Here is a 21,474-nt window from a genome sequence, read left to right as displayed (position 1 = left end):
TTACAACGTGAGCCACTGCGTCCAGCCTCTGTCTCCATCCTCTCATCTGGTTTTGTCCTCAGCAGCTGCGGGAAGGAGCAGGTAGCTGCATTGGCCAGACCCAACACGCAGGGAAGCTGGAGGCAGGACGGAAAGGGGCTTTGGGTTCTCCTCCCAGCCTGCCCCCGATACATCCGCCAACCTGTGAACTGGCTCTCAAATTCCTGCCGTGCCTCCGCCTTGATCCCCATTCCCTTTTCATGTCATGTCTGTGGGTTTCTCTGGCCCTGTGAACTCCCGGGATCTTCCAGGACCGGCTTTTTGGTAGTCCTTAAACTTTGAGCTCCCAGAACCCATTGGAGAAGTGTTGAAAACTGTGGTCCCTGCCCTGCGTGGTGGCTCACACCTGTAATCCCAACACTTGGAGAGGCGGAGGTGGAAGAATCACTTGAGACCAAGAATTTGAGACTAGCCTGGCCAATATAGTGAGACCCCGTTTCTACAAAAAATACAAAGCAATAGTCAGGCATGCTGGCATGGGCCTGTAGTCCCAGCTACTCGGGAGGCTGAGGCGGGAGGATCACTTGAGCCCAGGAGTTAGAAACTGCAATGAGATATGACCTTGATGCTGCACTCCAGTCATGGTGACAAAGTGAGACCCTGTTTCAAAAAATAAAATTAAATTAAAAATAAATAAATATGCTGGGTGTGGTGGCTCATGCTTGTAATCTCAGCAGTTTGGGAGGCCAAGGTGGGCAGATCACCTGAGGTCAGGAATTTGAGGCCAGCCTGGCCAAGATGGTGAAACCCTATCTCTACTAAAACAAAAATCAGCCAGATGTGGCGGTGCATGCCTGTAGTACCAGCTACTTAGTCACCCTGTCTCCATTAAAAATGCAAAAATTAGCCGGGTGTAGTGGCGTGCACTTGTAGTCCCAGCTACTTGGTCACCTCATCTCTATTAAAAATACAAAAATTGCTCAAGCCTGTAATCCCAGCACTTTGGGAGGCCGAGACGGGCGGATCACGAGGTCAGGAGATCGAGACCATCCTGGCTAACACGGTGAAACCCTGTCTCTACTAAAAAATACAAAAAACTAGCCGGGCAAGGTGGCGGACGCCTGTAGTCCCAGCTACTAGGAGGCTGAGGCAGGAGAATGGCGTGAACCCGGGAGGCGGAGCTTGCAGTGAGCTGAGAACTGGCCACTGCACTCCAGCCCGGGCGACAGAGCGAGACTCCGTCTCAAAAAAAAAAAAAAAAAAAAAAAAATGCAGCTTTGCCCAGCAAAGACTCCCAAGTTAAATCAGACAGTGGGGAAAATGAAAATGAAGAAGAAGCCCCAAGCCCAGAGCTGTGGTGTTGCTGCAGGGCAAGAGCCCAGCACAAGGGTACCCAGCCCAGCACAAGGGTAGGTGAGGACTGGTATCTTTCTACCTGCTACTCCATCCACCTGAAGGAAGGGGCACCCCTTTCAAATTCACACCAACAGGCTGAACCAGGAGGAGAGTTTAATAAAGAGACTGGCAGGGCGCACTGACTTCACACCTGTAATCCCAGCACTTTGGGAGGTTGAGACGGGTAGATCACGTGAGGTCAGGAGTTCGAGACCAGCCTGGCCAATATAGTGAAACCCCCATCTCTACTAAAATATAAACATTAGCTGGGTGTGCTGGTGCGTGCCTGTAGTCCCAGCTACTCAGGAGGCTGAGACAGGAGAATTGCTTGAACCCAGGTGGCAGAGGTTGCAGTAAGCCGAGATCACATGACTGCACTCCAGCCTAGTTGACACAGCGAGACTTCATCTCAAAAAATAAATTAATTAAATAATAAATAAATAAATAAATAAAGAGATTGATCTCTGCCAAAGTGCACAGCAGTTCAGAGAGCAAGAGGGATAGTGTCCCCGGTACTCAGAGGGATTATGATGGGGCTGGTGGTGGAAGCTGCTTTACACCTGGAAAAGTGAGACAGGAGAGAGCTAGAGAGAGAGAAATAGTGGTTGTCAAGTTTTGTGTTTCTCTTTTATTTTTTTCGGGTAGGGTTCTGCTCTGTCCTCAAAGCTAGAGTGCAGTGGTGTGATCATGGTTCACTGCAGCCTCAAACTCCTGGGCTTAAGCCATCCTCCCATCTCAGCCTCCCATGTAGCTACAACTACAGGCACACCTCACCCCACCTAGCTAATTTTTTTTTCTTTTTCCTTTTTTTTTTTTTTTTGTAGACACAAGAGTCTTGCTTTGTTGCCCAAGCTGGTCTTGAACATTTGGCTTCAAGCGATCCTCCCACCTCAGCCCCAAAGTGTTGGGATTACAGGCGTGAGCCAACACAACTGATCTGTTTCCCTTGTTTTAAACCACTCAGTTTGCAGTACCTTGTCATGACAGCCACAGGAAAACTGGGGCTCCGGGGAGGCATCCAGGGAGTCTGGACTGAAATAGGTGTTGTGTCAAAGTCTGGCCTGGAGCCTGTGAGAAGCCTGCATGCAGAGAGTTATGGGAAGAGGTACAGAGAGCTCTGCAGGTGTGGACAGGTCGAGGCCAGATGCAGGACAGTTGGTGATTCTCCTGCACCTGCCCTATCTCCTGCAGTTACCTCCCATGAACCAGAGACCAGGGAGGCAGGCAGATGGAGAGCACACAGGGCAGCCTCCTGGGCTCAGAGGAGATACACAGGGGCAGAGTGGGCATGCAGGGGCCACTGGAGACTTCTGCATGGCGCCTGTGTGCATCAGACACCACCTTGCCCACCCCTGAGGAAATCAGAGACGACGGCAGCTTCTCCGTGCAGAGAAGCAAATGCTTCAGAATGGCCTCTTCCCTCCAGCACTTTGGGGTTAGGAGAGAGAGTAGAGGAATAGTTCTACACCCACATAGAACCAGGGAGGGAAAATTAGATCCACTAAGGATAGACCTAGAGCTTCACAGAGTCCCCATTGTGCCCTGAAGTATATAAGGCCAAGGCTTTGTCTCTGCACCTCACACTCCCACAGTGGCCAAGAGTGCCTACCACTGTGTTGGTCTCTGAAACTGGATTTGTGCACGCGTGGGGTTCCAGGGCTTCTGGTGAGTGGTGACCATAGATTAGACCTGATTTCCAATGCTAACCAGTATCTGGCCCATTCTGGAGAATTTTATACAAACGAAGGGAAAAGATTGCACTTTTTTTTTTTTTTTTTTGAGACAGAGTCTCTCTCTGTCGCCCAGGCTGGAGTGCAGTGGCATGATCTTGGCTCACTGCAACATCCACCTCCTGAGTTTAAGCAATTCTCCTGTCCAGCTTACCAAGTAACTGGGACTACAGGCATGTGCCACCACGCCCGGCTAATTTTTGTATTTTTAGTACAGACGGGGTTTCACCATGTTGCCCAGGCTGGTCTCGAACTCCTGGCCTCAAATGATCAACCCGCCTAGGCCTCCCAAAATGCTGGGATTACAGGAGTGAGCCACTGCACCCGGCCAAGATCACATTATTAACGAAAGTCTTTATTTTTAATTTGTACTGAGAATGTTGAGAGATTACTTTTAGGTTTATCATTCGGTTTCTCCATTTCTCTACCCTCCCACAAAAAGTCTTGCTCTGTCACCCAGGCTGGAATGCAGTGGAGTGGTCATAGTTTACAACAGCCTCGAACTCCTGGCCTCAAGCAATCCTCCCTGCTAGGCCTCACAAAGTGCTGGGATTACAGGAGTGAGCCACTGTGCCTGATCCAGATTCTCTCTGAATGTGTCTCTCCATCTGTCGTTTTTGCCTTCTTCCTCTGCCCTCCTTCCTTTCTCCTTTCTCCCTTCCCACATTCCTTCCTTCCTTCCCTCCCTCTTATCCAGTCCAAAACAGAAATCTCACACTCATTAGTAAATCCCCTTGGCTCTAGCCTCAACATCCGTCCCAAATCTGGCCATCTCTTCTCCAGTGCACTACCCTCCAATGCCCCACCACCTCTCACCCAGAGTACTGCAGCCACCTCCTCAATGATCTTCCTCCTTCTACTCTCAACCCCTTAGGTTCTGTTTTCAGGCTGGGCACAGTGGCTCATTTCTGTAATCCCAGCGCTTTGGGAGGCCGAGGCAGGTGGATCACTTGAGGCCAGGAGTTCAGGACCAGCCTGGCCAACATGGCAAAACCCCATCTCTACTAAAAATACAAAAATACAAAAATTAGCAGGGCATGGTGGTGCACACCTGTGATCCCAGCTACCCGGGAAGCTGAGGCACAAAAATCACTTGAGCCTGGGAGGCAGAGTTTGCAGTGAGCCAAGAAGGCACCACTCACTGCACTTCATCCTGAGCAACAGAGGGAGACTGTCTCAAAAAAAAAAAGAGTATATTTTCTTTTCTTTTCTTTTCTTTTTGTTGTTGAGATGGAGTCTCGCTCAGTCACCCAGGTTGGACTGCAGTAGCATGATCTTGGCTCACTGCAACCTCCACCTCCCAAGTTTAAGTGAGTCTCCTGCCTCAGGCTCCCGAGGAGCTGGGATTACAGGTGCCTGCTATCACACCTGGCTAATTTTCGTATTTTTAGTAGAAACGGCGTTTTGCCATGTTGACCAGGCTGGTCTCAAACTTCTGACCTCAAGTGATCCATCTGTCTCAGCCTCCCAAAGTGTTGGGATTACAGGCATGAGCCACTGCGCCCAGCCAACAGTATATTTTTAAAACCCAACAAAAGTGATCCCATTAAAACACAAGCCAGCTCACCTCCCTCCTCTCTCAGAGCCCTCCTGTGGTCACTGTCTCACTCCGACTAAAAGCCAAAATCCTCATCTCGGCCCACAAGACCCCACACAATCTGCCTCTCACCCAAGTCTGGCTCTTTTCCCACCCTCTCCCGTTTGCTCAATCTTCTCAAGCCACTTTGTCCTCTAAGCTGAACACTTCTGGAACATTCTGGCCTCGGGGCCTTTGCATTCACCCTTCTGGCTCCTTGGACAGCTCTTGGCCCAGATACCTACCTACATAGCCTACTCTGCCACTTCCTGCAAGCCTTTGCTCAAAGGTCACCTTCTCCCCCAGGCCTTCCCACCCACATACTCCTGATCCCTCCAACCCATCTCTACTTTTCTTTCCTCCTTAGCACTTATCACCATCTAACATGCCGCGCAGCTGAGTAGTTTATGTCTCTGGTTGCAATGGTCAGTTTCACGTGTCAGCTTGTCTAGACCGCTGTCCTGTCATTCAGTCAAATATGAATCCAGCTGCTGCTGTGAAGATATCTCATAGATGTGATTAAAGCCTATAATTAGTTTACCTTAAAGAAGGAAATTTATCCTAGACAATCTGAGGGGGCCAGGTGCGGTGGCTCATGCCTGTAATCCCAGCACTTTGGGAGGCCAAGGCAGGTGGATCCCCTGAAGTCAGGAGTTCAAGACAGACTGGCCAACATAGTGAAACCCTGTCTCCACTAAAAATACATAAATCAGCCAGGCATGGTAGCACGCACCTGTAGTCCCAGCTACTTGGAAGGCTGAGGCAGGAGAGTTGCTTGAACCTGGGAGGCGGAGGTTGCAGTGAGCCGAGATCGCACCACCACACTCCAGCCTGGGTGACAGAATGAGACTCTCTCTCAAGTAATAAAAATAACAGGCCAGCACGGTGGCTCACGCCTGTAACCCCAACACTTTGGGAGGCCGAGGCAGGCAAATCACCTGAGGTCAGGAGTTCAAGACCAGCATGGCCAACATGGTGAAACCCCGTCTCTACTAAAAATACAAAAAAATTAGCTGGGTGTGGTGGTAGGCGCCTGTAATCACAGCTATTCGGGAGGCTGAGGCAGGAGAATTGCTTGAACCGGGGCAGTGGAGGTTGGCAGCTAGCCAAAATCGTGCCACTGCACTCCAGCCTGGATGACAGAGCAAGACTCCGTCTCTATAAATAATCATCATCATCATCATCATCATCATCTGAGTGGACCTGCTACAATCAGTCAAAAGGTTTTCAGAGCAGAGCCAAAGCTTCCCTGAGGAAATTCCACCTGTAGAGAGCAGCTTCAGTTCACGTCCAAAGCTCCAGCCTGCACTTCCCGATGGGTGCCCTTTGTATGGATATTGAAGGTGCTTAGCCAGCCCTACAATCCTGTAAGGCAATTCCTTGCAACAAATTGCTTCATACATACCCCCTACTGGTTGCGTTCCTCTGTGTTATACCTGATTGATGAAGTGATCTACTTCCTGTCCATCCCTCATCCCCTGCTAGAAAGGAAATTCTGAGAGTGGAAATCAGTATTTTGTTCACTGCTGTACCACAGGTGCCTAGGGTGGCACTTTCTTTTCTTTTTCTTTTTCTTTTTTTGAGATGGAGTTTCGCTCTTGTTGCCCGGCTAGAGTGCAGTTGCACGATCTCAGCTCACTGCAACCTCTGCTCTGGTTCAAGCGATTCTCCTGCCTCCACCTCCCGAGTAGCTGGGATTACAGGCGCCCACCACCACCCCCGGCTAATTTTTTGTATTTTTAGTAGAGACGGGGTTTCACCGTGTTAGCCAGGATGGTCTCGATCTCCTGACCTCGTGATCCACCCACCTCGGCCTCTCAAAGTGCTGGGATTACAGGAGCGAGCCACCGCGCCCGGCCTTGTTTTTATTTTTTTGAGATGGAGTCTCACTCTGTCGCCCAGGCTGGAGTGCAGTGGTGCGATCTTGGTTCACTGCAATTTGTGCCTCCTGGGCTCAAGAGATTCTCCTGCCTCAGCCTCCCAAGTAATTAGGATTACAGGCACACGCCACCACACCCAGCTAATTTTTTTTTTTTTTTTTTAATTTTTAGTAGAGACAGGGTTTCACTATGTTGACCAGGCTGGTCTCGAACTCCTGACTTCAGATGATCCACCCATCTCGGCCTCCCAAAGTGCTGGGATTACAGGCGTGAGCCACTGTGCCCAGCCTTATATTCACCATATCTTACCTGATCCCACACCCCCAAGTGGGACCTGGGCCAGAGACTTGGGTTTCACCTAGATATCTTCCTTTCCTTTCCTAGCCCGACACTCACCATGCTTTCCATATATTCTCTCAAACGTCTCTCCATGTCCCCCCTTGACACTGTCCCTGTCTTAATCTAGTCCCCCCCGCCCCATTCCTAATCCTTTTCTTACCCCTGCTCATGACTTTTTTTTGACTCTGCCCAGTAGTCTTGCTCCCTTCCACCCACCCTCCACACAACAGGCAGAGGGGCCTTTTATTTTTCTCTCTTCTTTTGAGACAGGGTCTCACTCTGTTACCCAAGCTGGAGAGCAGTGGCCTGAGCATAGCTCACTGCGGCCTCCAGCTCCTGGGCTCAAGTAATCCTCCCGCCTCAGCCTCCCAAGTAACTGGGACCACAGGCATGTATTTTTTGTTGTTGTTGTTGTTGTTGTTGTTGTTTTGAGACGGAGTCTCACTCTGTCACCCACGTGGAGTGCAGTGGTGCAATGTTAGCTCACTGCAACCTCCACCTCCCTGGTTTAAGCGATTCCCGTGCCTCAGCCTCTCCAGTAGCTGGGATTACAGGCATGCACCACCATACCCGGCTAATTTTTGTATTTTCAGTAGAGACGGGGTTTCACTATGTTGGCCAGGCTTGTCTCGAATCTCTGACCTCGGGTGATCCGTCCGCCTCGGCTTCCCAAAGTGCTGGGATTACAGGCGTGAGATCCACCTCGCCCGGCCCAGGCTACGGATTTTAGCTTTTATGTTCATTGTACCAGGAACTGTATAAGTGCTCATTTATATTTATTGAGTCGATGAATGAAGCACCGCTTGTCGCATGACCTTGAGGACTCCTGTAGGATGCTAACGAACACATTTCTCAGCCGGACTGAACTCCATCATCCTGCCATTCGGCTCACCCCACCTGCGTTCTGGCTTCTTTCCTACCTCCGTGCACTTGCTGAAAGTCATGCCGGCGTCAGGATTTCCCTCCCTACCAGCCAAGAAGCTATTCCCTCTTATCTTCCCCGCTCCACGAGGTAAAGGTGCGGACAGAGGGGCCCCCAAGGCGTGATTGGAAGGCTTGTGGGTTGCTATGGTTACCGCATCCGCCCGGGGCAGGACATCCTCAGGACGCGCCGCCTCTAGGGGTGTGAGGTGGGAAGCTCTGGAGCTGCCCAGCGCAGGGGCCGGCAAGCCCGGAGGCAAAGCGGTTTCCTCACGCCTCCACCCCACCCACGCACTTGTCAAGGAGACAAAACGCTTCCCTTCAGTGCTACCTCCCTCCCCTTTCTCCTAGAGAAAGGCACAGTTGCGTAGTTAGAGAGCAGGGTGGGCTGGAAGGCTGTCCGAAAGGCTGAGTACTGGCGCGCTCCCAGTATCTCTCCCACCAAGGCTCGCTACGCCTGCGCCGAGACCCCGTCGCGGGTACGACCCGGGACACGCGCATGCGCTCGACGGAGTTTTTTTGCGCGTGCGCCGTTGTGGCCCCAGGGGGCTGGGGTACCCGCGCGGCGCTAATCTTACGGCTGCGCAGTTGCGGCCTGCTGGTGGGGCTCGGCAGATCGCAGTTCTGCGCCTGCGCTTTGCTGGGGGAGGTGGGACTGAAACCTAGGCGGTAAGGGCGTTGTGGCCGACTGGCCCTGGGCGCGCTTGCGCCTTGGCTTGCGGGACGGCCGGAGGCGGGGCCCAAAGAGGGGAGGGAGGGAGGCGGGGGGTGGGAACAGGCCGCAGAAGCCCGAGCCCTGACCCACCGGCGGCTGCGGCGGCGCCGGTGAGTGACCCGTGGCCCGACTCGGTCCCCACCCTCCGCGACCCTCGCTCTCCCCGGTAGCCTCCGCTGTCTCCTTGTGATACGAGACTTCCGTTATCTCTAGAGCTCCCCTTAATTTCTAGCAATCCCCAGAGCCCCCACAACCCCCGCAGACCCTGATCCCTAATATTTGATCGTTCCAGCTCTTCCAGTGATACAGGAGCTCCCACCTCCCCATTATTCCTGGACATCCCCTCTAAGGCCCTTCTCATATCAGTCTTACAGATGGCCCTGTTGCCCCCTGGAGCTCCTAGAGCGCCTCCTCTGCTCCAGATTCCCCCCTTCTTGCTGCATCGCCCCTTCCGCATCGCCTTATCTTCATGCATCTAAGACCCCCCGAGGCACCCCCATCCTCCCTCCATTTCCTATCCTCCCGTGCCCCCATTATCTAACTCCTGCAGACACCTCCTCTCCTCGCACTTTTCCTTCTTTCCCTCCATCCCTCCAGACCCTCCCCCAATTTCTATCAACTCTTCAGCGTGGCACTTCGCCCCGCGCGAAGTCCGAGCCGAGCACTCGGCCAGTGTCAGCTATTCTTAGGCGCTTCCGACTGCCCCGGGTGCCCGAAGCCCCCGCCCGCCTCCCGCCCCCACCCCTGCCCCGGGGACTAAGAAGCTCGCGGCCTGGGGGTCCGGGCGGGGCGGCGGCGGGGGGACGCCGAGCCCCCGCCAGCCCCGTGCGCCCTTTGCCCGCAGCGCCGGCGCCCCCCATGCGCCAGACGGCAGGACGGCGGCGTCGGGGGGCGCCATGGCCTCGGCGGCGGCGGGCGAAGCGGAGGAAACCACCCGGTTGCGCAAGCCGCGCTTCTCGTTCGAAGAGAACCAGATTCTGATCCGTGAGGTGCGCGCCCACTACCCGCAGCTCTACGGCGCGCAGAGCCGTCGGGTGAGCGTGGCCGAGCGGCGGCGCGTGTGGGACGGCATCGCCGCCAAGATCAACGGTATCACCAGCTGGAAGCGCACGGGCCAGGAGGTGCAGAAGCGCTGGAACGACTTCAAGCGCCGCACCAAGGAGAAGCTCGCTCGCGTGCCGCACTCCACACAGGGCGCCGGGCCCGCAGCGGAGGACGCCTTCTCCGCGGAAGAGGAGACCATTTTTGCCATCCTGGGGCCAGGTGTGGCGGGGCCAGGGGCAGGTGCTGGGGCGGAGGAGCCCCCTGCAGCCCCCTCTTCACAGCCGCCGCCCCCAAGCGCCTGCTCCCAGCGCTACGTGTTGTCGGAAGACCGCCGGGAGGACCGACGTGCAGGTGAGTGTCTTCGGCATCGCTTAGCGAGAGCAAACACGGAGTCGGCTGTGTGTCTGCGCTGTTCCAGCCTTGCTGCAGCCCTGTGAGGTGGATGCTGTCCTTTTCCCCGTTTTATAGCTAGGGAAACTGAAGCTCAGAAAAATGAAATGACTTGCCCCAGGTTCCTTAGCTAGTAACTGTCAAGAGTCAGGAATGGAACCAGACCTAGGAGGCCTGACTCAGGTCCACACCTGGGCTCATCAGCGCAGGCAGGATTTCATTAAATGCAGTGTAGAGGAGTGACTCTGGAGGCAGGCTGCCTGGGCTCCTGTCACAACTTTGCCACTCAACTGTGTCATCTGAGTAAGTTACTGTACTTCAGTTGCTGCATCTGTGAAATGGAGATAAAAATAGTCTGCACCTCAAAGCGTTTCTGTGAAGATTAAATGAGCTAATACGGGTAAGTTGCTTAGTTCAGCACCTCCTGAACTCTCACTGTTAGTTCTTGATAGAATCGTCAATGCGGTGAGATGCATACTATTTCACTATTTCGTAAATATAAGACTCAGACATGTTTGGTACTTTTCCCAAGGTCATGCCTGGGATAGAGGTGTGGAGAGCTGACTACAGAGACTTCCTGCTTAGCCTTGATTCTGGATTATTTCTTCTACAGCCGTTCCCTGAGCACCTGCCCCGTGCTCGATGAGGTTGGGGACACATGGATGACTGAGCCAGTCTAGTAGAGGGGTGGGGCAGGGCTGGGGTAGAGGATCCTAGGGACTGGGAGCCCAGAGAGGGTTTCTGATTTTGGTGGGTGAGTTGGGGGGGGGAGGCTGTCCAGGAGGGCTTCCTGGAGGAGGGGACATCAGAGCTGAGATACAAAGAGTAAGAATGAAGAACTGGGAAAATATTTTTGGTAGAGGGAACAGCATGTGCAGTGGCTTGGAGGCAAGAAAGCTTGGCCAGTTTGGGAAACTAAAAGAACTTGGGCAGAGGGTTTAGAGTGGAAAGGTTGAAGAAAAGTAACATTTTGAGATGAGTTCAGAGAGGTCAGCAAAGGCCAGACCATACTGGGCCTTTAGGCCAAGGTGAGGAGTTTGGATTTTATCCTGACTGCTATGAGGAGCCACTGAAGAGTTTGGAGAAGGGGAGGAACATGGGCATGATCAAACAGGACAGTTCAAGATTATGTAATTCAGAGAGGTTCATTCACCAACCCAAAGTCACACAGCAAGTAAGCGACAGAGTCAGGACTCAATCATAAGTGTGCATCCAACTCCTAGTCCATGGCACTTAACCACTAAGCAAGATTGCCCAGGAATAACAAGAGTTAATATTGACCACAGTTAGTGAGTGTGCCAGAATTAGATTAAACATGGCTTGGAAGTTAAGGTTAGGAATTTGGACTTACTATTTTGTTTTGTTTTGTTTTTTGTTTTGAGACGGAGTCTTGCTCTGTTGTCCAGGCTGGAGTGCAGTGGCAAAATCTTGGCTTGCTGCAACCTCCGCCTCCCCAGGTTCAAGTGATTCTCCTGCCTCAGCCTCCTGAGTAGCTGGGATTGCAGGCACCCGCCACCATGCCCAAGTAAATATTTGTATTTTTAGTAGAGATGGGATTTCACCATGTTGACCATACTGGTCTTGAACTCCTGACCTCAGGTGATCCACCCACCTCGGCCTCCCAAAGTGCTGAGAGTACAGGCCTGAGTCACCATGCCCGGCCTGGACTTGCTCTTGAGGGCATTCAGGAGGCATGAAAGTCTCTTAAGTAGGAAGGTGACACAATCACATGGGACCCTTGTTCTCAAACCTTGAATCAAACCTCAGTGTTTCCATCTGTGAGATGGCCCCATAGGACCAGAGCAGAGATGGTCAACTTATTTCTTCAGAAGCTTGTTACCGCTTCATTCACTCATTTAACAAATATATATTGAGAACCTCATCCAAGGCAGACACTGTGGTAGGTGCAGGGAATACTGTAGAGAACAAGACAAAATTCCCTTCCCTTATGGAGCTGACATTATTATTATTATTTATTTATTTATTTATTTGAGGCTGAGTTTTGCTCTTGTTGCCCAGGCTGGAGTGAAATGGCGCAATCTCGGCTCACCACAACCTCCACCTCCCAGGTTCAAGCAATTCTCCTGCCTCAGCCTCCCGAGTAGCTGGGATTACAGGCATGTGCCACCATGCCTGGCTAATTTTGTATTTTTATTACAAATGGGGTTTCTGCATGTTGCTCAGACTGATCTTGAACTCCCGACCTCAGGTGATCCGCCCGCCTCAGCCACCCAAAGTGCTGGGATTACAGGCGTGAGCCACCACACCCGGCCTGGAGCTGACATTCTATGTAGTTGGAGGAAACAGACCACAAAGAAGTAACCCCCAAAACAGACTGTATACCAGGAGGTAGTGAGAACTAAGAGGATAAATAAGGCATATTTAGAGGATGGTGAGTCATGGAACGGGGCTATACAGACAGGGTAGTCAAGGAGGGCTTCTCTGAGGTGGTGAAATTCAAGTAGAGATGGGAATACAGTAAGCCTGACAGACAGCTGGGAGAAGGGCACTCCTGCTAGAGGAAACAGCACATGCAAAGTCTCTGAGGCAGGAACACGCGTACAGCATCCTCGATTAGAACCTTACACAGGCCTGGCCAGGCGTGGTGGCTCACGCCTGTAATCCCAGCTCTTTGAGAGGCTGAGGCAGGCGGATCACCTGAAGCCACATTTCAGTTCAAGGCCAGTTTGACTGACATGGAGAAACCCCGTCTCTACTAAAAATACAAAGTTAGCCAGGCATGGTGGTGCATGCCTGTAGTCCCAGCTACTCAGGAAAGCTGAGGCAGGAGAATCGCTTGAACTGGGAGGCGGAGGTTGCAGTGAGCCGCGATCGCACCATTGCACCCCAGCCTGGGCAACAAGAGCGAAACTCCGTCTCAAAAAAAAAAAAGAACCTTACACAGGCCTGGCATGGTGGTTCACGCCTATAATCCCAGCGCTCTGTGTCGTCCCAGCTCACACACTCATTTAAAAGTAGGGAAAATGGCGGTGGCTCAAGCCTGTAATCCCAGCACTTTGGGAGGCCGAGACGGGCGGATCACGAGGTCAGGAGATCGAGACCATCCTGGCTAACACGGTGAAACCCCGTCTCTACTAAAAAATACAAAAAACTAGCCGGGCGAGGTGGCGGGCGCCTGTAGTCCCAGCTACTCGGGAGGCTGAGGCAGGAGAATGGCGTAAACCCGGGAGGCGGAGCTTGCAGTGAGCTGAGATCCGGCCACTGCACTTCAGCCTGGGCGACAGAGCGAGACTCCGTCTCAACAAAAAAAAAAAAAAAAAAAAAAAAAAAAAAAAAAAAGTAGGGAAAATGAGGGCCAGGTGCAGTGGCTTATGCCTGTAATCCCAGCACTTTGGGAGGCCAAGGCGAGCAGATCACCTGAGGTTAGGAGTTCGAGACCAGCCTGGCCAACATGGTGAAACCCCGTCTCCACTAAAAAACACAAAAATTAGCCGGACGTGGTGGTGCATGCCTGTAATCCCAGCTACTCAGGAGGCTGAGGCTGGAGAATCACTTGAATCTGGGAGGTGGAGGTTGCAGTGAGTTGAGATTGTGCCACTGCACTCTAGCCTGGGTGACAGAACGAGACTCCATCTCAAAAAAAAAAAAAAAAAAAGTAGAGAAACTGAGAGCCAAAGTTTGCAAATAAATATGATTTTAACTCTTAAACAGTGAAGCTAGGCACAGAGGCATGCCTGTAATCTCAGCACTTTGGGAGGCTGAAGCGGGAGGACTGCTTGATCCCAGGAGGGCAAGACCAGCCTGGGCAACAAAGTGAGACCCATCTCTACAAAATAATCCAAAAATTAGCCAGGCATGGTGGCACGGCACCTTGGGCCCAGCTACACATGAGGTTGAGGCATGAGGATCCCTTGAACCTTGGAGGCGGAGGTTGCAGTGAGCCATGATCACACCACTGTACTCCAACCTGGGCAAAACAGCAAGACCCTTCCTCAAAACAACCAAAAACAAACTCTTGCAGGGGCACTTCTGTGACTCCTGTGAGCCTTGTGGGCGTGAAGGCTACTTTCTGTTCCTTTTTACTTAGTAGACTGGAAAAGCCACATTTCTGTGTGGCTGCAATTCCCACGTTCCTCATAAGGAAGACTTACCATCCACACCCATATCCCAGGCCCACAGCCCTTGCCCAAGGAGTGGTTAAGAGCATGAACTCTGGCCTGGTGTGGTGGCTTACACCTGTAATCCCAGCACTCTGGGAGGCCGAGGTAGGCAGATCCCTTGAGGCCAGGAGTTTGAGACCAGCCTGGCCAATGCAGTGAAACCTCATCTCTACTAAAAATAAAAAAACTAGCTACGCATGATGGCACATGCCTATAATTCCAGCTCCTTGGGAGGCTGAGGCAGGAGAACTGCTGGCACCTGGGAGGTAGAAGTTGCAGTAAGCTGAGATTACGCCACTGCACTCGAGCCTAGGTGATGGAGTCAGACTCCATCTCAAAAAAAAAAAGAGCATGGATTCTGGCCAGGAGCAGTGGCTCATACCTGTAATCCCGGACTTTAGGAGGCCAAGGAGGGAGGATCATTTGAGGCCAGAAATTTGAGACCAGCCTGGGCAATACAGGGAGGCTCCCATCTCTATAAAACAAACAAAAGAATGGACTATGGAATCAACCTGGGTTCAAATCCCTTTTCTGCATATCACTCTATGACACCTCTCTCTGAGCCTCAAGTCACCTCATCTATAAAATGGGGCGATGATCATGGTAGCACCTACCCCAGAGAATGGCTGGGAGGACTCAGTGAAATAATATAAGTGGGGAGCTTAGCCCAGAGCTTAGCCTAGGTCCTGGCTGGAGCAGGTGTCCTGTCACTGTCAGCTCTGCTCATCTCTCTCCCAGCCTCCCGACCTCCTGCTCGTGGCTGGCCCAGGGGGGCTGGACCCCCAGCAGTCAGGGCAGGAAGTGGCTGGTTTGTTTGTTTTTGAGACAGGGTCTTGCTCTGTTGCCCAGGGCTGGAGTGCAACGGTGAGATCTTGGTTCACTGCAACCTCGGCCTCCAGGGTTCAAGCGATTCTCGTGCTGCAGGCATGTACCACCAGGCCCGGCTAATTTTTGTATTTGAGTAGAGACGGGATTTCACCATGTTGGCCAAACTGGTCTGGAACGCCTGACCTCAGGTGATCCGCCTGCCTGGGCCTCCCAACGTCCTGGGATTACAGGCTGAGCCACTGCACCTGGCCTGGATGGCTGATTTTTTGTTTTTGTTATTCTTTTTTTTTTTTCTCTCTCTCTCTTTCTTTGGCTGGCGGTTTTTGAGAGAAGAGCAGGGTGATCTGATTTGGCCAAGGAGCGGGTGGCCAGCTTCCCCGAGGAAGGAACATCCGAAAAAACATCCCAGCTGATGCAAGAGGCAGTGTGAGCCTGGCCCAGGGAGCAGCACGTGGGAAGACAGACAGAAAGGAGGAGGTGGGGGCAAGCACTGAGGCCCCATAGCCGTGGGAAGAGGCTGGACTTTCTCCTGTGGGTACTGGGAGCTCTGGGGCCTGGGACACAATCAGCGCTGAGTCTCTGGAAGCCCCAGTTATTTTCTCATTAAAGAAAAAATGTTGTGCTGGACATTGTTCTAGGCGCCGGGTAAACAGAAGGGAGCAATACAAAGCCCTGCCTGATGGAGCTGACATCAGGAGGAGGAGAAAGACAGCAGACACAGAGCCATACCGTGCCAGGTGGAGATAAGTGCTGGGAGAGAAATCAGGTAGGGTTAGGGGAGAAAAAAAGAAGGGGACGGGGCCAGCCTGAGCAACATGGCAAAAACCTGTCTCTACAAAAACAAAACAAAAAAAATTAGCCAAGCATGGTGGTGCACACCTGAAGTCCCAGCTATAGCTAGCTACTCTGGAGGCTGAGGTGAGAGAATTGCTTGAGCCTAGGAGGCAGAGGTTGCAGTGAGCCAAGATTGCACCACTGTACTCCAGCCTGGGCAACAGAATGAGACTCCATCTCAAAAAAGTAGGCCTGATGTATGTGAGGATCAGCAAGGAGGCCAACGTGGCTAAAGCCAGGTAACCCAAGAGGGAGGGATGGGAGCTGAGGTCAGGGAGGTAATGGGGGCAGATCGTGCGGGGCCCTAGAGGCCTCAGGGACTTTGCCTTTACCCTGAGTGAGGTGGGAGCCACAGGACGGTTTGAGCATAGAAACAATATCTGACTTGTATTTTTTTAAACAATTATATTGCGATATACAGCCGTGTGCGGTGGCTCATGCCTGTAATCCCAGCACTTTGGGAGGCTGAGGTGGGCAGATCACGAGGTCAAGAGATCGAGACCATCTGGCCAACATGGTGAAACCCCGTCTCTACTAAAAATACAAAAATTAGCTAGGCATGGTGATGCGCATCTGTAGTTCCAGCTACTCAGGAAGCTGAGGGTGGAGAATGACTCCAACCCGGGAGGCAGAGGTTGCAGTGAGCCGAGATCTCACCACTGCACTCCAGCCTGAGCAGCTGAGTGAGACTCCATCTCAAAAAAAAAAAAGAAAAGAAAAGAAACAAAAAAAGATATACATATATATGGCAATATAATTTCCATACTATACAATCAACTCAGTGTACAATTTGCTTGAGCCCAAGAGTTTGAGACCAGCCTGAGGAACACAGTGAGACCTCATCTCTACAGAAAAATAAAATTAACCTGGTGTGGAGTCGCACATCTGTGGTCCCAGCAGCTCAGGAGGCTGAGATGGGAGGATCACTTAAGCTGAGGAGACTAAGGCTGCAGTGAGCTGAGATCTCACTCCTACATTCCAGCCTGAATAACAGAGCAAGACTCCGTCTCAAAAAAATAAAAATCAAGGCCGAGCGCGGGAGCTCACGCCTATAATCCCAGCACTTTGGGAGGCCAAGGTGGGTGGATCACAAGGTCGGGAGACTGAGACCATCCTGGCTAACACGGTGAGACCCTGTCTTTACTAAAAATACAAAAAAGCCAGGTGTGGTGGCAGGCGCCCTGTAGTCCCAGCTACTCGGGAGGCTGAGGCAGGAGAATGGTGTGAACCCAGGAGATGGAGTTTGCAGTGAGCCAAGATCGCACCAGTGCACTCCAGCCTGGGCGACAGAGGGAGACTCCATCTCAAAGAATAAAAAAAAAAAAAAAATTAAAAATAAAGTGTACAGGGCCAGGCGCAGTGGCTCACGCCTGTAATCCCAGCACTTTGGGAGGCCGCCGAGGCGGGCGGATCACGAGGTCAGGAGATCGAGACCATCCTGGCTAACACGGTGAAACACCGTCTCTACTAAAAATACAAAAAATTAGGCGGGCGTGGTGGTGGGCACCTATAGTCCCAGCTATTTGGGAGGCTGAGGCAGGAGAATGGCATGAACCCAGGAGGCGGAGCTTGCAGTGAGCTGAGATCGCGCCACTGCACTCCAGCCTGGGCGACAGAGTGAGACTCCATTTCAAAAAAAAAAGATAAAGTGTACAATTCAATGGCTTGTAGTATATTCAGAGTTGTGCAACCATCGCCACGATCAATTTTAGAACATTTTCATCACTCCATAAAGAAACCCTGCACTTCTTAGCCGTCCCCAATCTCCCATCTTCCCCATCTTCCCCCAGCTCCTGGCAGCCACTCCTCTACTTTCTGTTTCTATAGATTTGCGTTTTGGTTTTTTTTTTTTTTTTTTTTGAGACGGAGTTTCGCTCTTGTTGCCCAGGCTGGAGTGCAATGAAGCAATCTCAGCTCACCTCAACTTCTGCCTCTCGGGTTCAAGCTATTCTCCTGCCTCAGTCTCCCGAGTAGCTGGGATTACAGGCATGCGCCACCATGCCCAACTAACTTTATATTTTTAGTAGAGACAGGATTTCTCTATGTTGGTCAGGCTGGTCTCAAACTCCCAACCTCAGGAGATCTGCCCACCTCAGCCTCCCAAAGTGCTGGGATTACAGGCGTGAGCCACTGCACCTGGCCTATTTTTTATTTTTGAGACAGTCTCGCTCTGTTTCCCAGGCTGGAGTGCAGTAGTGTGATCTTGGCTCACTACAACCTCCACCTTCCAGGTTCAAGCAATTCTGACTCAGCCTCCCCAGTAGCTGGGATTACAGGTATATGCCACCATGCCCGGCTAATTTTTTGTATTTTTAGTAGAGATGGGGTTTCACCATGTTGGCCAGGCTGGTCTTGAAGTCCTGACCTCAGGTGATCCACCCACCTTGGCCTCCCAAAGTGCTGGGATTACAGGCATGAGCCACCGCGTCCGGCCAAATTTGCCTATTTTGGACATTTCATTTAAATGGCCCCTATGATCTGTGGTTCTTTGTGACTAGCTTGTTTCCCGTAGCCTAACTGACTTGTATTTTAGTTGGACCCCTCAGGGTGCTGGTGGAAAAAGATACTGTCAGGGACAGGGGTGGAAGCAGAGAGCCCTCAGGGAGGAGATGACTGCAGTGGTCCTGGTGGGAGATGATGGTGGTTGGATCAGGGTGGGGACCACTGAGAAAGAAGTTGGATGTATTTAATTTGAAGGCAGAGACGATAGCTTCTGTATGCAGATGGTGTCTTAGTAAACAAAACAGTGAAGGTGTTTAACCTGAGCAGCTGGGAGAATGGAGCTGCATCAGCTGAGATGGGGGTGGCTGAGGGAAGAGCAGGTTGGGGTAGGATCAGAAGCCTAGCTCCGAGCAAGTGAGTTTGGGGCGTTTTTAGACAATCAAGAGTACACAGCTGGAGACAGGAGTCTGGAGCCCAGGCAGAGGTTCAGGCTGAGCCCAGGAAGCTGGGAGCCCCTGTATGCAAACTGTTCAAGCCCATGAGCGTGAACGAGACCCCAGGTGAGTACAGACTGAGGAAGCCTACCAGGCTGGAGGCTGAACTGGAAAATCCTGCTGTCCTGGTTGGAGAGAGTCTCAGGGAAGTGTCCATCAGTGCCCAGCCACCCCAGCTCTCTCCCAGGCCCCTCTCTCACCTCCTTAGGATCCAGCAGCGTGATGCAGGATCCAGATAGTTGAGAACCTCATCAAATGTTGGCCCTTGTCCGGGCGCAGTGGCTCACGCCTGTAATCCCAGAACTTTGGGAGGCCGAGGCAGGTGGATTGCTTGAGGTCAGGAGTTTGAGACCAACCTGGCCAACATGGCAAAACCCCATCTCTACAAAAAATACAAAAATTTAGCCAGGCGGGGTGGCGCCTGCTTGTAGTCCCAGCTTCTTGGGAGGCTGAGGCAGGAGAATCATTTGAAGCCATAAGACAAAGGTTGCAGTAAGCCGAGCTCGCACCACTGCACTCCAGCGTAGGCTACAAGGTGAGACTCTGTCTCAAAAAAAATTAAAAAACTAGAAAAACTGGTGGCTCTGACTGTCAGTGGGATGGGAGCTGCCTGGCCCAGCAAGGGACTTCCAGGACCTGCTTCCACTAAAGCTGGCACGACTGTCTGTCCTCTGGGTACAAAGACTGGCCTGCCATGGAGCTGCTCTTCCAAGGCATGATGTGACATAGATTTTAAAAGGATCATTCTGGGGCCGGGTGCGGTGGCTCACACCTGGAATCCTAGCACTTTGGGAGGCCGAGGCGGGTGGATCACCTGAGGTCAGGAGTTTGAGACCAGACTGGCCCACATGGTGAAAACCCGTCTCTACTAAAAATACAAAAAGTAGCCGGGTGTGGTGGCAGGCACCTGAAATCTCAGCTACTCAGGAGGCTGAGGCAGGAGAATCGCTTGAACCCAGGAGTTGGAGGTTGCAGTGAGCCAAGATCTTACCACTGCACTCCAGCCTGGGTGACAGAGCAAGATTGTCTTGGGGCTGGGGGTGGGGGGTAGGAAGGATAGTTCTGGGTTCGGGTAGCGGGGAGGTTAGGGAAGGAGGGGGGAAAGGGGAAATCAAGGCAGCATTGAGGGTCACTCACCCCTTACCTGCATTTCTCTCTCTACAGATACATCAGCCCACAGCAAGGGGGGCTCCAGCAGCCCGGAGCCATGGGCCCGGCCCTCCTGCACTCCCCAGGAAGGGGGCTGCCCACGGCCCAAGGAGCGTGAGTCCCCACCCCCTTCAGCCCTGCAGCCGGTCCAGCTGCCTCGCCTGGCCTTGTCTCCACCACCCCCAGCCCCTCCACTGCCACCCCCACCGCCACTGACCCAAGTGGCACCCTCGCCCCCTAGCCCCCCACCCCCTCCTCGGCCTCCACCCACGCTCTCGGCCTCAGACCCCTCCCTGGACTTCCTGCGGGCCCAGCAGGAGACTGCCAACGCCATCCGGGAGCTGGCCAGCACCCTTCGACAGGGACTGGCCAAACTGAGCGAGGCCCTGAGCGCTCTGCTGCCCCTTCTGCCAGGAACCCCAGTCGACTCCCTGCCCCCACCTCTGCCCCCACCCCCACCCCCACCCCCACCTCCCAGGCCCGTCCTGCCCCGACCAGCCCCCAAGGTGGAGATCACCCCAGAGCCTGTGTCTGTGGTGGCTGCTGTGGTGGACGGGGCAGTGGTGGCAGCCAGGGGAGTAATCATTGCCCCAAGGAGCGAGGAGGGGGCGCCCCGGCCACCCCCAGCCCCACTCCCTCCACACGACTCCCCGCCACACAAGCGGAGAAAAGGTTTCCCTACACGGAAAAGGCGAGGCCGATGGAAATCTCCGTGAAATCTACTATCTATGCTCCTGCCTGCACCCCCTCTCCCCAGCTTGGCGCAGTCGAGGGGGGCGATGCTCTCTGCCCATCCCAGCTGCACCCTAGCTCCCTGCTCCAGGGATGTGAGCACCCACTCCCTGTGCTAGTTAGTGCCTGATTCTCTGGGAGGGCCTCAGTAATGGGCCACCCCAACCCCTTTCTCTGGTACAGTGCTGTCTGCCTGGCTGCCTCCCTTAACCCTGACTTCTAAGCCATCAATTTCATGTTATTTATTATTGCCCTATGTGGGGTGGGGAGGGAACCTCTCGGGTCTGCACATCTCCCCTTCCCTAACAGTTCCTGTTCTTGACTTGAAGAGAATTGACCCGTGGGGGACTCCCCACCTGCCCAACCCAGACTTTGCAGCGGGTGGGAGTTGTGAGACAAATCAAAATATGGATGACAAAGAGGATGTAGCCGTGTATACCCCAGGGAGAGGAGGCACCGAGTTCTGATGGGAGAGGTATAGGTTGGGTTCTCTGCCTATCATTGCTGTCTCTGACTTCCGGAGCTCAACCCCCTCCTTTCTCCCAGTGGTGACCAGATATCAATAAACTTATTTTTAATACAATTACTTGAGGCTCTGTCTGAGACAGGCCTGGGGGACCAGCACCTACACCTGCCCTGACCCCTCCACAGGTAGGCAATTGGGAGGCTAGTGGTTTTCCAGCTTTTTTTTTTTTTTTAATTCTTAAAGCCATGAAGTCTTGTGTTTACATGAAATCTTCCTACTCATCCTTTAGATACCAGTCTAAATGTCACCTCCAGGAGAAAGTCCTAGATTCCTTCCCAAGGCTAACATGGGTTTGCCTCTTAGAGTCTCTCTCAGTGTCCTGTGGTTCTTTTTCTTTTTTTTTTTTTTTTTTTGAGACGGAGTCTCCCTCTGCCGCCCA

The 21,474-nt window shown here is 52.7% G+C and overlaps 1 protein-coding gene across 2 annotated transcripts; it reads left to right on the top strand.

The window, feature by feature from the left end:
• Positions 1-8,404: 8,404 nt before the first annotated feature.
• On the top strand, positions 8,405-21,152 carry MYPOP (Myb related transcription factor, partner of profilin). Of its 2 annotated transcripts, none has more exons than XM_033223737.1 (3): positions 8,405-8,489; positions 9,380-9,930; positions 19,853-21,152. In XM_033223737.1, the coding sequence occupies exons 2-3, from the start codon at positions 9,432-9,434 to the stop codon at positions 20,551-20,553; spliced, it is 1,200 nt and encodes a 399-aa protein (XP_033079628.1). In that variant the 5' UTR covers positions 8,405-8,489; positions 9,380-9,431; the 3' UTR covers positions 20,554-21,152. The 2 variants fall into 2 exon arrangements, with proteins under 2 accessions (XP_033079628.1, XP_033079629.1); XM_033223738.1 differs by lacking the exon at positions 8,405-8,489 and adding an exon at positions 8,498-8,645.
• Positions 21,153-21,474: the final 322 nt, after the last annotated feature.

This window comes from Trachypithecus francoisi, unplaced genomic scaffold (assembly GCF_009764315.1).
Source record: "Trachypithecus francoisi isolate TF-2019V2 unplaced genomic scaffold, Tfra_2.0 Lachesis_group12, whole genome shotgun sequence".
NCBI classification, from domain to species: Eukaryota; Metazoa; Chordata; class Mammalia; order Primates; family Cercopithecidae; genus Trachypithecus; species Trachypithecus francoisi.
This window is presented reverse-complemented; position numbering and strand designations above follow the sequence as displayed.